The sequence below is a fragment of the Limanda limanda genome, chromosome 7 (genome assembly GCF_963576545.1).
Source record: "Limanda limanda chromosome 7, fLimLim1.1, whole genome shotgun sequence".
NCBI lineage: Eukaryota > Metazoa > Chordata > Actinopteri > Pleuronectiformes > Pleuronectidae > Limanda > Limanda limanda.
Genome location: NC_083642.1, coordinates 23,048,455 through 23,065,164, shown reverse-complemented (window position 1 = coordinate 23,065,164; position 16,710 = coordinate 23,048,455). Strand labels below are relative to the sequence as shown.

General features: G+C 41.2%; 2 protein-coding genes across 2 annotated transcripts in view; one reads left to right on the top strand and one right to left on the bottom strand.

Moving 5' to 3' along the window:
* The window catches only part of tti1 (TELO2 interacting protein 1), a gene marked incomplete in the record, with an annotated part of 25,132 nt that extends 20,461 nt beyond the window's left edge, over positions 1 to 4,671 (bottom strand). The window contains 6 exon segments of the mRNA XM_061075505.1: positions 535 to 827; positions 1,071 to 1,248; positions 2,182 to 2,467; positions 2,578 to 2,915; positions 3,308 to 4,050; positions 4,561 to 4,671. Coding sequence (XP_060931488.1) covers positions 535 to 827; positions 1,071 to 1,248; positions 2,182 to 2,467; positions 2,578 to 2,915; positions 3,308 to 4,033 — 1,821 coding nt within the window.
* A 499-nt stretch (positions 4,672 to 5,170) lies between these two features.
* On the top strand, positions 5,171 to 9,920 carry zgpat (zinc finger, CCCH-type with G patch domain). Its single transcript, XM_061075020.1, has 7 exons — positions 5,171 to 5,288; positions 5,669 to 6,333; positions 6,972 to 7,105; positions 7,305 to 7,463; positions 7,707 to 7,826; positions 8,527 to 8,938; positions 9,431 to 9,920. Exons 2-7 carry the CDS (start codon positions 5,705 to 5,707, stop codon positions 9,567 to 9,569), a joined length of 1,593 nt encoding a protein of 530 aa, XP_060931003.1. The 5' UTR covers positions 5,171 to 5,288; positions 5,669 to 5,704; the 3' UTR covers positions 9,570 to 9,920.
* The last annotated feature ends 6,790 nt before the right edge of the window (positions 9,921 to 16,710 follow it).

The window sequence follows — 16,710 nt, the reverse complement described above, 5'->3', positions numbered from 1 at the left end:
TCCCTGTCTGGCGGGTGAGTAATCCAGCCTACAGAAGTCTGAGCAGTTGGTTGAAAGGCTGGAGCATCTCCCTCCCTCCGCTCGGTTTGTTGACGCATAGGAGAATGCAGTGATCAGTCAAGGTCGCAACTAAAGTGTGGTTGCTTTTCTCAGTAACGCCTGCAGCACCAAGTTTGGACTGAGGTAATCTGACAATCTAATATCACACTTGAATAGAAAATGTTCACAAAATAGAAAATGAGATGAAAAATACCAAACTATCATATTCACATATTCAGAATACCACTCCATGAAGAGTAGATTAATCTGCTTCAGGTATTGATCAATCACATCCCATAAGACAATTTGGTGCGACATCAAATTAAAAAAAAATTGAATGACATTAAAGGAGTAGTTGAATTTTTTGTGAAATATCACTCTCATGTCTCTCAACAAAAATTGGATTGTTATGAACTGGTTAAAATAAACCAGAGTCCATTGTTTACTGTAACAGAGCAAAAGAAAACAGGACAAATCTTTCAAACTGAATCCCACCTGTTGATCCTGTCGGTTTCTATCCGTCTCCTCGCTGACAGTGATCAAGTGCCAGTTGTTCAGACTGGTGTATTCTTCCAGGACTGACATCACTGCTGCTTTCAGGTCATCCTTGTTGGCAGAGCATCTGTGACCCTCACCCTCCAGACCCTGACTCTCTGTCACCACACCGAGGCCTGCAGCGCCCCTGACAATCTCATTCAGGACCATGGCGGCCTGCTTTCTGTATGCCAACGACTGGCAGTACAGATCTAGAAAGTGATCAGTCAGCAGGTAAATGTTGCCATAGTAACCTAAAGATAGAACGAGAGGGAAAGTTGGTTGTTGTATGTCTGGCAGGACAGCTTTAAAAATTGTAAAGCTTAAACATAAGGTCCTATCTTTCAAATCTTAACATGTTTAATCTAATTTATATTCCTTTTATATTTTTACATTTGGCTAAGATATAAAATACTGTTATGTATGCATGAGGATCAGAAGAATAGATGGTTTTCATACCCCCTACCCCTAATGTTCATATTGAGCAGTACTTGTACCTAATGTGCGACAGATCTCCATTAGCACAGAGAGGATCATCTCATCAGTGAAGTAGAGGAAATGCTTCCTCTGTGTTTGAGCAGTGCAGCCATCAGAGGAGGTGGAAGTTGTTTCTATGGTGGAGCTGTGACTTCTTTCCTCTACGATGCAAACATCCATCACGTCCAGCTCCAGCACCTGTTAAGGCACACAGGGGTGTTGTGTTTTCAACAGTGTGTGATGGAAGATGACTTGTTATTTCTCTCGACTGGTGCGGTGATGACCAGACCAGAGGGCAAAGACAGACACCAAAAGAGTCTCATATGAAATTGACAAATATCAAAATGCTTAGATGTGGTGTAAAAATGTAATTCCGTGATCATTTTATAATTAGTAATTAACATAAATGGCCATACTAGTAATACAGCAGTATACTGGTATGCTATGAGTAATGGCTGGGGGATAAATTCACATCAGAGTGTGCACCCCCGGACGCACAGTCCATATAATATCATACTAATAATAGAGAGAATATACATTGATCCCCCTGTAGCAGCACTCTGCTCATTCATTACTACTATATGATGAATTAAAACTATAATTTAGAGAAAGTAAGAAGGTATAAATACAGTATAATACTAATGTCAAAATACTAATATCAGAATATGTTTAGACTATCGTAGAAAGTTAAATACAATAATTAAAGTACTGGAAGTAAAGGTCACTGTGATTAAGTAAATCCTGTTTTAGTGATGCAATAATCTGCTATGCTAGAACATTCTAGATGTGGTTTTCTAACACCAATCAATATTGGCTATGATGTCATCACATGATGTTTAGAATAAACTGCATCTCTCATTGTGGTTTTCATTTTTTTGCTATAACCAATAATATATTTCACAGTTTTGGCTTGATCTTTTCATGTATACAAAAGTAAAGCATACAGAGAGTCCAACAACAGATATGATTTCATTTTTCTTTACACACAGGAGGAGGATCATGACAATAAAATAAAGGATCTTTAAAAAAATTACATGTAAAACCTCTAGATCTGTAGCTATTATTGTATAAAAAACAGACTTCATTAGATTTTTTATCAGGTGTATTCTGATACACAGCTGCGGACATTACCTGCATCAAGGCTTTTGAAATCCTCTCCAGATGTGCAGCCGAGTTCAGCACCACAGAGACGAGTGGTCCCAGGACTTTCAAGTAACCCAGAAACACGTTGAGGACAAACAGTTTCTTCTGGTCGTCAGAGGTCCTCATCAGTCTGGGCAGGGAGGTGGCCAGGGAGTGGAGATTCTCTGAAAGCACGTCAGTGAAGGTCTGAATGTTGCTGCGTTCACTGGTAACATCCCCACTACTGCTGCTGCTCTGATTCCTCTGTGATACCTCTCTCAGAGCAACCTTACACCTAGAGGAGAAGAGGAGATTAAATAACATCTTGGTATAAATTACTTTAGGTTTTGTTCTATATCTTCACATCGTCATCCTCACTCATGAAAAATGTCAATCCAAACAAACCTCTCTCTGACTCTGGGCTCCTCGTCATTGACTGCTCCCACCAGTGCTTCCAGCAGTGGCCCCACGCACTCGTCAAGTGACCGACTACACCTGGCCAGCAGGCGGTCGGCCAGCTCCACCATCTCCAGGCGAACCCTCCAGTGCCGGTGGGCTGAGGTCCAGGAGATGATCTTCTTCAGCAGCACAGAAAGCTTCCCTGACGTGCTCTTTAACCAGTCTTGCTTTCGCTCGACCACCAGCTGTGCGATGTTACCCAGGTTTGGTGAGGGAGTCTTGCAGGGCTCACTGGCCTGAAGCTGGACGTCTTCCATCACAAGCTCCACAGCACTGGACAAAACCTGAATGAGAAAAACAGTGACAAGTGAGGAGCACATTTGATCATGTTTTACTTTAGAGTTGTGAGGTTAGTTTGCACCTTGAGCACACAACCTACCATATTCAGAGTGTTCTAAGGTAGCTTTCCAAATAGTAATGGCACAACTATGATAACTCATAACATATTTAAGTCATTTTTATAGAGATTTCTGAGCAAAAAGACATTTGTAGCTTTTATTAGGATTGTAAACTCCATCAATCCATTAGATATACCGCTGATCCTTCGATGGTCGCTGAAGGGCTTCAGCCAATCACAGCAGACATTAGGTGAGAGTTGGAGAACACTCTGGACAGGTCTCTAGACCATCACAAAGTCATTGTAAATTGATCGTACATTTCTATAAAAATATCGTACCTTGATGGCCTTGACTGTGACTGCGTGGCCTTGTCTCAGATCTCCGGTAATGATCCTAGCTACAGCCGTGGTGATCCCAGGTAAGAATGAAGCCATGGTGCTGCCGATAGCACGTCGCTCTTCTAATGAAGGAACTACATGCACCTGAGTACAGTCACACTGCAGAATCAATGCTTGGAGGCACTTCAGCGCTGCTGCCTGTACATCCCGGGATTTCTCCGTCTCACCTAAAGCCAGTAGCAGTGATATGGCGGCTCCCAGTCCCGGCAACATGATTGGTTCAAAGAGTTTGAAAACTATATCACCATATGCAGCATGAAGCAAGGCATCCAAGCACCTCAGCACGGCCAATTTCAGCTCCTCTGACGTGTCAGCAGGTTTCCCCGGATCGGTCGGAGAGCAGAGGCAGAGGCAGAGCTCTGAGAGGAGGTCGTGGAGCGTCTTCCAGCTCTGGACGCAAGTGTTCTCCAGGATGTGGCTCATGGCTTCAGCCACAGCCTGCACCAGTTTGTCCTTCTTGGGCCCGGGTACTTTGAGGACAAAGCGAAGAGGGAAGAGGACATAATCTTGGAGCTGCTGCAACGTGGCATCGTTGACTTCTTTTAGCTGACCGCTCACTGTCTCCACATTGGTCACAGACGGCTCTCGGGTCAGCAGCACACAGGCCGGGCGCAGGTAGGCAAAGGCAATCTTTGGATCGCTGATCTGAGCCATGGTTGGAGGCATCAGAGCGGGTGGGGGCACTTTAGTGAGAGATTGTGGACAGAGAAATAAAAATCAATCAGTATATTCAATCACTGTAACCACAAATATATGTTAAAATACTTAACATTTTGTGATGAACATTTTGTGATGGTCGCCTCACTCGCCTGCCATGTAGCCTTATCCAAATTTTAAATTTTCATACTTTGCACACACCCTTTGCAAGAAAACAAAAAACTTACCTGTGATCCAAAATTGGTTAGTGAGGAGGACAAGAAGGTTCAGAAATATTGCTATTTCCCTCTTAAAGACTGACAAGGGCGATGGATGGAGCCCATAATGATATTTTACAAACTCTGCCCTGACATCTGGATTAAGATTAGTTGTACCAATCCGTATTAAATTAGCTTTTTGCAATATTGCTTTGAAGCCTTGTTAATATCGATCAGTTGCCCACAATAAGACAAATGTAAGAGTTAAGAGACATGATGAGAGCAAGTAGCAGTACAACACCTGCACTGCGCTACTAGCGTAAACAAACAGGGACCTACCTTCACATTACTGCTCTACTGCGACTAGCTGCGTAGAACACTCCGCCCAAAATATAGATTTTATATTATAAAACAATAGTTCAGAAACCACCTAATGATAAAGTTCATCAACACCCAGTATGGGTAACGTCATGAGACTGCGTCGCACAATTTTGACGTAATGCCTGGATAGCGACACGACTTCCTGGATTTGGCGATTAATCTTCAAAATAAAAGCAAAATCGGTTGAAAGGTGGAGAAGAAAATGATATAATCTCAGTGAAACACAAACGAACTCGTTGATATTTTGATTAAGGTTGTTTATTCTGTATTATTACACTATCCATTGCCTACATTCTGTTATAGTAGAACTTGTGTTTTCTTTGTTTAAATCATTATCATATAAATATGGATAGTCTTATGAGAATCAATGCACTTGAAACAAATTCATAAAATAGTTTCACACTCTCACACTTTACTCTCATGTGATATTAACTCTGTACTGACATTAGTAAGAGGTCAAAACCACTCAAACTATTTTACCAGTCTTCAAATGTTTGTTTTATTTTGAAGGAGAATACAATCAACAACAGAAGTCCACTTTGCAGTCACTTCCGCTAGCTTGATGCTAACCGGTATTTGTGCCGTTCCACTCTGTGTCTGTTTACTAAACTCGTTAATAACGCATCGGCCGGATGTGACTGTCTGGTCGGTGCAGTGGACGTCAGGCAGCCGGCCTCAATAAGAAGGTAACGCCGCTGCTGTTATGGTCGCTTGAGAAAGTTAGCTTAAAGACGGCTAATGTGTAGCTAACACTAGCTCTAATGTGGACCTTACCGATTCATATCCGGGCTTAAGTTGATATTTGCTCATCACGATTCAGGAGCTTAAATGGAAAAACTCCTACATGACACACAGTCAGTTGCTCTTATCACAGTCAAATAACATAAAACACATTTCTCAGATTCAGGGAAAACATCTGTCAACAATGTACTTACTCGTACTAAAATACGACAGTAAAAAGACTTCGACAAGTCAGATGCTGCAATGAATCCACCTCTACTGCTCCTCATCTGTTGTGATCTGCGTCCTTTATCCTATTCAACCCCCCCACCATCTTTCCCCTCAGATTTGATGCTGTCCCTTCCTGGTGCCAAGTGTCAGTATGGATGAAGAAACCCTGGAGGCAGCCATTGCTGCCTATGGGGCCCAGCTGCAGCAGGTGGATACGGCCCTGTCTGCAGGCCTGGACCCGTCCCAGCAGGCAGACCTGCTCAAACTGCGAGAGGACCTGTGTCAGCTGGTCGAGCTCACCCAGGGCAGTCTGATCTCTGTGAAGAAGAGTCGTCTCCTGGCCAGCCTGGAGGACAGCAACGGTCTGCAGGCCCTCACCTCAGAGGCAGCCGCAGACACAAGCCGGGCCAACAGCAGCTTCGACTCCGAGTTTGCTTCTTTTTACACTGAGCTGGGGGAGTTTTCAGGTGGTGACACCAGAGAGAGGAACAAGGAGGGAGGCGGGGGGCTAGAAGAAGGTGAGGAGGAGGAGGAGGAGGAGGAGGAGGAGGAGGAGGAGGAAGAAGAATATGAAGATACATTCAGTGGTACCAGAGTACGAGCACCTCACCGGACATCATGGGGAACACTGGAGTATCACAATGCCATGGTGGTTGGGTCAGAACCGCCAGATGGGGACGAGGCACAAGTGAGAGTGCTCTATGTCTACCCCACCCAGAAGTCTCTGAAACCATGTCCCTACTTTCTAGAAGACAAATGTCGCTTCCTGGATAGTTGCAGGTAAAGTGTCACTGTGTGTGTTTTCTTGTTTGTTTGCTTTTACAGCTGTGGCTGAGGGGTAGAGCGATTGTCCTCCAACCTGAAGGTCGCCAGTTCGATCCCCAGTTTGACCCATCCGCATGCCGAAGTGTCCTTGGGCAAGATGCTGAACCCCAAGTTGCCCGTCATAGAACAACAAAGTGCTATCAATAGATGCACTATTATCTATAATATGTGTGTGAATGGGTCAATGTAAAACTGTAAAGCGCTTTGAGTGGTCACCAAGACTAGAAAAGTGCTATATAAATACAAAACCATTTACCTTATTTTTATTATCTGCAAAAGGGTGTTGTATTAAGTAAGTTGACATAATCATATGGTGTCAAGAAAGGTAAGAAAATTAGGCGAACCCTTTTGAATTATCTTAATTTATGTATAAATGTGTCCTCAAATATGGTCAGATCTTTAACTAAGTAACAGTAATAAATAAACTATTTCATCTATTTAATTAATTGTCACTTAATGTGAAAGTTAAGTAGATTTTGAAGAATAACTGACCATTGATGTTTTAGTAGTTTTAGTCAGTTGTGTCCCCTGTTCACCTACTGTATAATCCACTGTGACATCAGTTCTTACAAGATATTTTCCCTTTCCTGAAGATTTTCTCACGGTGAAGTGGTGTACGTGTCGGAGCTCAGAGAGTTCTTGGAGTGTGACCTCAGTAACCTTGAAGAAGGCTCGTCCTGCTTGGTTCGACAAGAGGACGGCATCTGGTACCCAGCAAAAATACAAGGTATTCCAATGACATGGCCAGTTTGTGATGAGGTATTCAACACTCGTAGCTGTGGCAGTAAAATCAACTTATGCTGTGTTGTTGATGTAAACATTTGTTTTATAGATACTGAAATTGACCAAGCAGGTGCATGATGATGGCAAACCAAATGTTTACAGGTTCTATGTTTTGCTGACTCAAATTCTTTCTCTCAATGTAGAAATAGACAACGGTTTCTACACTGTGAAGTTTGACTCACTGCTGCTGAAAGATGCTGTGGTGGAGGCGGACTCTGTTATCCCTCCTTTGAGAGAAGATGACCCGCTGTCTTCTGACTCTGACCTGGACGACGCTGGAGACGATGTGGCTTATGCAAAAGGTTAGTTTGAATATGTGATGCCATCGCCAGATCAATATTTGAGCTAGTATTTAAATGTTTTACCTGGGTGTAGTTAAATTATAATTATGTTGGTGAATTGTAAAGTGTACGCTTCCTGCAGTTAATGGCATTGTATTCCTATTGACACCGATAAAACTATACATTCACATTTGATTGAGGTTGTTTGGCCATTTTCTCCTTATAAAGTAACTATGTCTTCTATTTTCTCTTGTCGTGCAACAGTTCTGGACTCAGAAGTAGAATCTGTTGTGTTAAATACTTCTGAGTTTGGTGGCTGGGAGGCACATACCAAAGGCATCGGATCCAAGCTGATGCTCAAAATGGGCTATGAATATGGGAAAGGTAAGTCCAAGTGTACAACATTAACTACATTGTATGTTCTGAAGTCACAATGTCTGTAGTCACTCTGATAAGCATCATTTATATTCAGAGGGTTAAAAAAAATAGAAAATCTGCTCAGCTAATTATGTGGAGTTTGGTCCTTTTTTCAAATATTCTGTGATATTTTGTCAATCCAGCATCCATCAGTTTGTTTTTACTGGATGTGAATGTTGGTTCCATTTTCAAGCACCATTCATATCCATAACAAAATACTTTCTTTCGTATACTTTCTTCCAACTCAAATGTGCATTCCTCCACCAAGGCCCAACATTCCCCTTAAATTCAATCAAGCTGCAGAAAATTCCACACACTCAAAGATATCAGTTCTATGGTCCATGAATTACTCCTTGGGAAATCATTGAAAATGTCCAAACAATGATTTATCTCACAATTTTAATAAAGCAGAGAAAATAATCCTGTATGTGCCCCCTATCTGGTTCTACCTCCAAATGTAATGGGTTCTTCCCAAAGCTATACTGCATTCTTCAACTAAGTGTGGAAATCCACTCAGTTGTTATCTAATCTTGTTAACAATCAAGCAAACATGTAGCCAACAAACACACATTGGTGAAAATAGAACCTGTCTGTTTCTTTTATAAATATATACATTAGAATTAGGCATGTGTTCCTCTTCCTCACTCTGTCTCCTTTGTCCTCTCAGGCTTGGGAAAGATGCAGGAGGGTCGAGTGGAGCCAGTCACGGCTGCGGTGCTACCCAAAGGTAAATCTCTGGACCAGTGTGCCGCTCTCACCCGGAAACACACCCAGAACAAGGCTGCAAAAGACGGCACACCGACGGGCAGGCCCAAGAAACGCAGGAAGCCTCGTGCTGCCAGAGGAGGGCGCAACAACGTGTTTGACTTTCTCAACCACAAACTAGGCGGCCAGAGCGCCAATCATGCTGAGGGGGGTGCTGCTGCTCACTCAGCAGCGACTGGGCTGGAGGCGTACAGGGGAGGGGAGAGCACCAAGAGGACTCTGAATGTGAAGCTGTTCCAGGCGGCGCAGAGGGTGTCCCAGACAGAGAGGGAGATCCAGAAAATATCCGAGTCACTGAGCAAGCAAATAGGCTGGTCAGTACTGAGTTGTGTTTGTTGAATATTTGTATATGTCTAATATGATCTCTGTGAAGGTTAGGTACCGACTTTAAATTCATTGAGGTGTCATTAATAATCAGTTAATTGCACTGGAACCTCCTTGTCTCTCCCAGATGTCCAGCAGCTGTTATCTCCTCCATGGAGAAAACAGGCATTAGCTACCTTAACTAAATACACACATGTATGATATAAATGCTCTGCTTACACAAACTTTAATTTACTCTAGAAATACGAGCGCTAGTTGCTGTGTTGGTCCTGTGAATTCAAGGGTTAAAATCAATTTGAATTCACTAAAAATCAGGAATGTGGGAGTTGTGTGAAAATATGTGAAAATGAATTGTGAAGAGCCAAAGTTTGACACTTGTTTTTCGTGGCCAACTTTCTCTCGAAAATGCACCTGAGAGCAACTTCTCATCTCTCTCCAGTTCCTAATATATTTGTTGTTTGTGTGCATGTGTGTGTGTAAAGGGGCGCATCCAGAGTGAAGCAGCTAGAGGAGAGGCTGTCAGCGGCCCGCCGGCTGCTGGCCCAGCAGAAAGCCCAGGAGCTGTCCATCCAGAGTGAGCACAGGAAGGCTGACACACACAAGAAGATGACAGAGTTCTAAGCTCAAAGACTCGGGGGACAAAGGGAAGCACTGCTTGTCTGAAACTGAACTGTAGTTTATCGTTTCTACCATCAGTTTTTCGCTACACTGTATTTTAGGCATTTTTTTAGCATGAATTTTTGTTTTTACTACATCATGGATTAAAGCTGGCAGTGGAGCCCACTTTATGCAGAATGGATCATTCTGCTGAAGATCAGCTCTGTTTCTCATTTATTATTCAAGGACTCTGCAGTTGTTCTTTTCCACGCTTAATTTGTACTGTTCACTATAATATTGAAAACGTTTTTTTATTTGTGATGAACATTTTGTCTCAGTGTTTATTCAGCACTAAAAACCATGTGTTTTGGAAAAGCTACTGTGCATGTTGCTCTCATTTCAACCATATACACATTTATACCTTTATACGACTCCATTGTTAAGAACAGTTTCTGTACCACAGAATCTACAATGTGTTCTTTGTTACCCTTTTCTTGGAGAGATCTCACTCACTCTGGCCACAGGCTGCTCAGATGGTCAGCGCAGCATACCTTGGCTTGGGTGTCGGCTGGTTTTAAAATTACAACCTCAGGAGTTGGAAGACCTTTAGAGAGTTTTGAAGTGAAGACCCTCCATTCACCCACACCTGCTCACAGACAGCATCTTTGAAGCCACGGCCATAACCTTTCTATTGAATAATGAAATTGGGGAGACTTAGATTGGACACACATTGTCCGTGGGCGGGTCGGGTAGTGACTGCATCTACCTTTCTGCCTTTCAGACACAAGTAAAGGTTGAAGTCATGACTTTATGTAGTTGTAGATCAGGTCTTCATCCTTTTCATACCCTGTTTCATGAGCTTTTATGAACCTGATGGTACATAACAGAATTTGAGTATTCTTAACCTGCACTTAACATTTTTTACTTTCCAAAAGAAACAGGCCAGCAAAAAAAAAACAATGTAGAAGCTGAAACCACAACAAACAACTGAAAAACCTGTGACCATCAGCATGTCACAGTGCCCCTAAGGGGAAGATGGTAGTAAATACCTCATCTTAAAGCAATAAGTGCAGCAGGGAGATACAGTGCACTTTGTATGCCATCCAGGGAGTCTGAGGATGGACCGGTAGACCAGAGGGCAGCCGCACACGCATGCAGGACTCGGGAACCCTCCACCTTGTACCCTGAGGGAAAACCCTGCTTGTGCATCCATCTGTTTGAGTGGCAGCACTTTTAGATTGCTTCTGACTGGGGTGATCACACGGAATTTGCTGATCGTTGGGGGGAAAAAATGGAGAAATGCAGTAGGTGTGTTGATTTAATGGGATCCCTCGGGGCGCTGATGTTCACGCTTTACCACGTTTATAAGCCTCGGGTCTCTGAGGATATCGCTGCCCAGCCGACAGCGGATTGGTAAGTGTGTTCAGGTGCAGGTGTAGGTGTGTGCACACTCCTGCAGACATCAGTCACATGTATGTATTCAGACTGGGAGTTTTGCATCTAACTGGCATTTAATCAGACCCTGGATTATGTGATCAAGGTGGTGTGATAGTCAAATTAATTTGAAGGCCACTGTGACTTGCCTCGGTTAGAAATTCACACTGTTGTTCCAGGATCAGCCAGGCTTCAGGGACTGGCGTCTTAATGTGGTGAATAGGGTAAGATTTACTCTGGTGTTTACCTGTTTCTCTGTGGTACAAGGTTGAGAGAATTGTGATGTATTTTTACTACAGGTAATTTTCCACGTTATATAAAGGTGTTATCAGAAAGTTAAAGCCGTCTTTACATGTTTTTATATTTCATGCTCTGCTGTAAACAAAAACATGGAACAGTTTAAACAAACCCAAACCAAGTCGAGAATCAGTGAATAGTTTTATCAGATGGCTCAGTTGTAATGCAGCTGCATCTGTTTACCTACAAATCTCAGTTGCTGTTACTGGATCACTCCATTTGTTATAAGGCAACAGGACATTAATGGCAGCCATTTAATTAATCAAAAAGTGCTAGAGGAACCATCAGGGCAACACTTTATCTGAGGACCATGAATATCATTATGAAATATGTGCCAAAGGCCGGCGCAGTGGTGCAGTGGTTAGTGAACCAAGAGTTAGACTGGTCAGCTGATATTTTTCCGGTAGAGCAATGCTGCTAGCGAGAACCCATCAAATCTATGACATGAGGTAAAGCTAATGACCACCTTGCGAGCACACTTACAACATACCCTGCCAATAATGTTGGAATTACCACTGAGTATTCATGGTTTAGAAGAACATCAACATGGCGCAAGATAGTAACAGACTAAGAGACATGACTTTTAGGTTCAGGTTATTTCATATGATTGGATTTTCGCTCTTCATAGTCATTTTGTTATTGAAAAGGTGGTTTATTAACATAGCAATTTGCAAGTCATCTTTTGACTGGACTTCCATAATAAGAGCAAGATGTTCTCTGCCCAGAATCTTGGATGCAGATTCTGTTCTCTTATAAAAATGTTGGCCTGATACACAAGGTTACAAATTGCACGTTTTGCTTTAAATGAAAGTGACTTTGCAAGAAATCTCTCCAGTGTGCCTTGCAGTTTTGTAATTGGAACAAGACGGATGAGTGTCTGGGTGAGCATGGGACGGACTGTAGTGATAATGTAATTTCAAGAGTTGAGGTTGATGTTTTCAGTTTAACACCAAGTGCTGGTTTAAATACTGTACAAAGAACTGGGAACATGCGTGCGTGCATTCCCACTTTGGTTGGTAGGACTTTTTCCAGTATAAACATAAACCTTGTCATGACCAGTTAACATCAATGGGACCAAATCTTGGTCCTGATGAGGCAAAACATGATTTCTGAGGTCCTGGTCAACTACAGGGATCAGATATGAATTGTGGTAAGGTTAAGGTGTATCAATCGGTCATTATTACGGTCGGCATAACGTTTGCTCTTTCCATGATGAATGGAAGTCAATGCACTGTTCTTACAATGATAGCTGGGTCAGGGAAACACAGCAGTTGGGTGAGTGAGAACAGGAAGGAAAGACTAACGACGTGGACAGTTAGGGGAAGTCAGTTGTGGGGATATCTGTGTACAGGGGACATGGGTCGAGGGCAACTGAGGAGTCGATCATGACAAAAACGCTGGATAAAGTTATTAAATTAAAATAACTCTCCCTGTCTGAATAAATTATCAAAGCCCTAGAGAATGTATCTGCAGAGACAATCACCTAATTGAAGTAAGCAATGAAGGTGATGTTTTTTAATCAAGGTAAATTTATTAACATGACATTTACAGGAGTTTTAATTAACAACTTTGTGTATTCATATGGGAATTTCCATTGCATTATTGAGGCAGCCAATACAGAGGAACTAAATGGAGTGCTACCATCTGATGTCATTAGTAATTTGCCATTGTGCAAGAATGTAATACAGAAATTATGCACATGGAGTCTATGCCGAAAAAGGTATGTCTTATCATCCTCATTTCATTTCAGAATTCGATTGAACATATTCTGCAGTATTAAGTGGCCAGAGAAAACCAGAAGGACAAATGGAAATGAATATCCGTTCATATAAATCTGTGCTTACGGACAAAAAGCTAACCTAAGCTTGTATTTTTTTTATTAAAACTTCTAGAGCAGCGTTAAGGTGTCTGTGTGTGTGTGCGAGTGAGAGGGACGCATTAGAAAAGCCAACTTCCTGATATGTATTTCAGACCATCTTCCGGCCTTTTTCTCTGCAGATTACAAGCTAAAATCAATGAATAAATACATAGCACTAAGGGTATTTCACCTTGTTTGGAGTGCTGCGTTTCGATATTTTGCTAAATTGCCATTTTCTCTTGTCTATGATTTTACATAATGATCAATGGTTGGTCTTCTGCTGAGCCAGTGGAAATACAATAGGCAGGTGGCAGAGGTGAAAATTCAGGTCATCACTTTGGGCATTCAGGTGTAACATTACGTGCTTTTAAACCTAATCCCATGTGAGGATTCACTGGGGGGGAACAGCAGGATGAAGATTTATGGAGGAAGGAGGTGATGATTTGCTGGTGAACAGTAATTTAATATGTTCTGCTGTCGATGGATTTATTAAAAATTCAGAGAGGCTACCCAAATGACTGGATGTTAGTTTAGATCCTCGGTTGCAGCAAAGCAGTATCTCTGCATTGTTAGGGTTGTTAGAGCAAGACTTTTTACACATTATGTTTAGATTATTGAATTTAGTAAGAAATATGGACAGATTTTGAGCATGGACAGGTATAAACTTGAGCTATCTCAAGAAAGATAGTTCAACACAATACAAGAACGATAAAAATTCACATTGTGACAACAACACATGCACATACTTCAAATACATAATGTCTTCTTATTACTCATTTTCCTCTGGGTGTCATTAGTGGACTTGTAATATAACAAAATAATAATCATCAGACGAGTTTGTGTGTCTGCATTGTAGTTTTACGTAATAATAATTTAAAACGGCCAGAAAAGTGGCAAAGGGTATTTCAAGGGACAAATTACATCTCACACCAGAATAAATGGGGGGAAAAAACTATTTTGAGGTCAGAGAATTTGGCACAAAAACTCAAATGGTATAAAAGAACTGAAACAAGGTTTAAGTAAATCATTCAAAATAAAAAATACCAAAATGTAGAACATTACAATTTAATGATAAGAAATAATTTATGTGCATACAAGACAATAAAGGCTATATATATATTTGTAAAATGTAAGGAATTTTTAATTAAAAAACAGCTTAAAATAAAATTTTAAATTCTGAAAATATTATTTTAGCTGTTATGCTGTCATGAACAGCACAGCCAGCTGCGCCGTGGGTTGTAAAGCATTGTAAAATACATAATACTGTTTAACCCATTTCTTAATTTGTTTTTGTTCTAAGAAATAATCAAAACCCTTCTGAATATTACCTAATAAGTGTTCAATATGTGGAAAATGTGTTTTGAGATCTTACAATACCAGAGCCACAGCCTTTTGTATCTTTCCTGTTTTCATTATGGAAATTCTCTGCAGCTATGCTGGTGATTCTATAAGGCAGCACAATTCTTCAAGCTAAATGCTAAAATTAGCATGTTAACATATATCATGCTGATGTCTAGCAAGTGTGGTTACAATGTTCATGATCTCCATGCAAATTTTTGCCATGGCACTAAACTAGAAGTAAAGCTGAGGCTCATGGGAAATTCATAGTGTTGCCGGTGCTTTGGTATTAATGTTGGACAAAGTAAAGCTTTGACGATGCAAAGTGAAACACAAACGTCAGCACAATATTCCAAGTCAATCCACTCAAACATTGTCACTTTCACCACAAACGTAAAGCACACTGTGTGGCTACTGTTAATGAAAACTAAGGGATTAACACAGTCATTAGTACCGGTGAGGATTCTCAGTAATTCAGGTCATTGTAACTTCAGGGTGTTTTACATGTGTTCATAGGCAACTGGGCACTGGAAACACAAGCAAACCCAGCTGCAAGTATACATATGTACGATTCCTGTAAAAAAAACTAAGTCACTAGTATCCATCCTCTGGGGACCATGAATAGGGGCACAAAATCTAACAACCACTCTCAAAGACACTGAGATATTTCAGTGGATAGGTGACCTGTTGGTGGTGCTCGACGAAAGGTCTGGGAATCGGAAAACCCCTCACGACTCATCATCTGGGGACCGAGAATGTCTGTAAAAAACATGAATGGCAATCCATCCGGTGTTTGTGGTGAGCAGACAGACCTGCAGCCACACCACCCAACGCCAGTGTCCTTACATACACCTCATATACAGCATTTCATATTACACAGTCCCCTGTTAAGTTATTTCAATCCATCCATCTTGCAGCACAATTAACCTTTGCTTAATGGTTTTTCACATTTTTATACAGAACTAATGGTTTAATCGTTACTCAGCTGAAATAACATTAATAATTTAGCCCATAAAGCAGAGCTGCAAAAGTCATGTCAGCATCAAAGTTGCCAGAATGGGATTTTATTAACAATGTTTTAGAGCAATTCAATTTTAAAGTCCCCAGAAATCTTTTCAGTTTGGTGTATATGGTCCACCACATATCCTCAGCATCACTGGTGACCAGGGGCTTTCACTAATGCTGGTGTTAATTAAAAGTTTCCATAAACACTTTCAAGTTGGCATCACTCTGTGTTTGTCTTTTGTTTTATTTAAGAGGTCTTTCATTACATCATAATCATCTTTATCTCCTTCCAGTCTGCCAGCTATATTAATATTTATGTTTAAAAATATATATAATTTACGCTAATTATCAACTTTAACTTCGATGACTAAAATGCAATTCTCCCACTCCTATTCTATTCATTCATCAAGCAACAGAAAGAGATACATGTGCCCTTGCATTTTTTGAGAAGCCAAGGTTGAGGGGAGAGCTCTGTAGGGCTGGAGAAAATGACAGAACTTCCCTTCCTGGTAACATCAAATTGCTGTAGTGGTAACAAAGAGACAGGCTGAAAGAAATTCTGAATAAATATGTTCATTCCACTGCTTTGATTAGAAAAAGTACAGAGCTGTACGTGTCCTTGCCTAAGCAGTGAACATTGCAAAAACCGGTTGCACCTGAATACCCACCCCCCCTCACACACACACACACACACACACACACACACACACACACACACACACCCACACAGACACACACACACAAGTCTTTCAGAGAAATCCTTCCCAGCACAGAGGTCTGACAAATCAGGTTGTACAGAAACACAATTTAATGAATATTTGGTGAAAGCGCATATCAAACCCAAAACTTTCTCTATTTGTTTTATTGACAGCTTACAATGCCTCTGTCTTTCTGTGATGGTAACCACAGTTGTAAATAGGTCATACTCCATTCGTCACTGCTTTTCACGAAAGTGACAGCTTGTGCAGCTCAACTTCAAAACAGAAACAGAAAGATATATTTTCGCTGTTGCCCTTTTGCCCTCATAAAGAATTTATATCACCCACTGGAATCAACGATAGATATTTCTTCTCATTTCTCCACTTGTTCCCTTTTGATAACCCAAGGCAAGAACAAGGAATGTGACTCGTAGTTCCCTTAGAAAAAATGAAAATAAAATGATAAATGACAAATTCCTTTTTTTTATATAATATAAGACAGCATGTCCTTCTGTCAGTGTTATTGGCTTTTTCT

Excerpts from the sequence above, each read along its gene's own strand:
- zgpat (XM_061075020.1), top strand. The coding sequence starts at position 5,705 with ATGGATGAAGAAACCCTGGAGGCAGCCATTGCTGCCTATGGGGCCCAG. Across the intron at positions 6,334-6,971 it reads CGCTTCCTGGATAGTTGCAG|ATTTTCTCACGGTGAAGTGG; the intron begins GTAAAGTGTCAC and ends CCTTTCCTGAAG. Across the intron at positions 8,939-9,430 it reads CTGAGCAAGCAAATAGGCTG|GGGCGCATCCAGAGTGAAGC; the intron begins GTCAGTACTGAG and ends GTGTGTGTAAAG.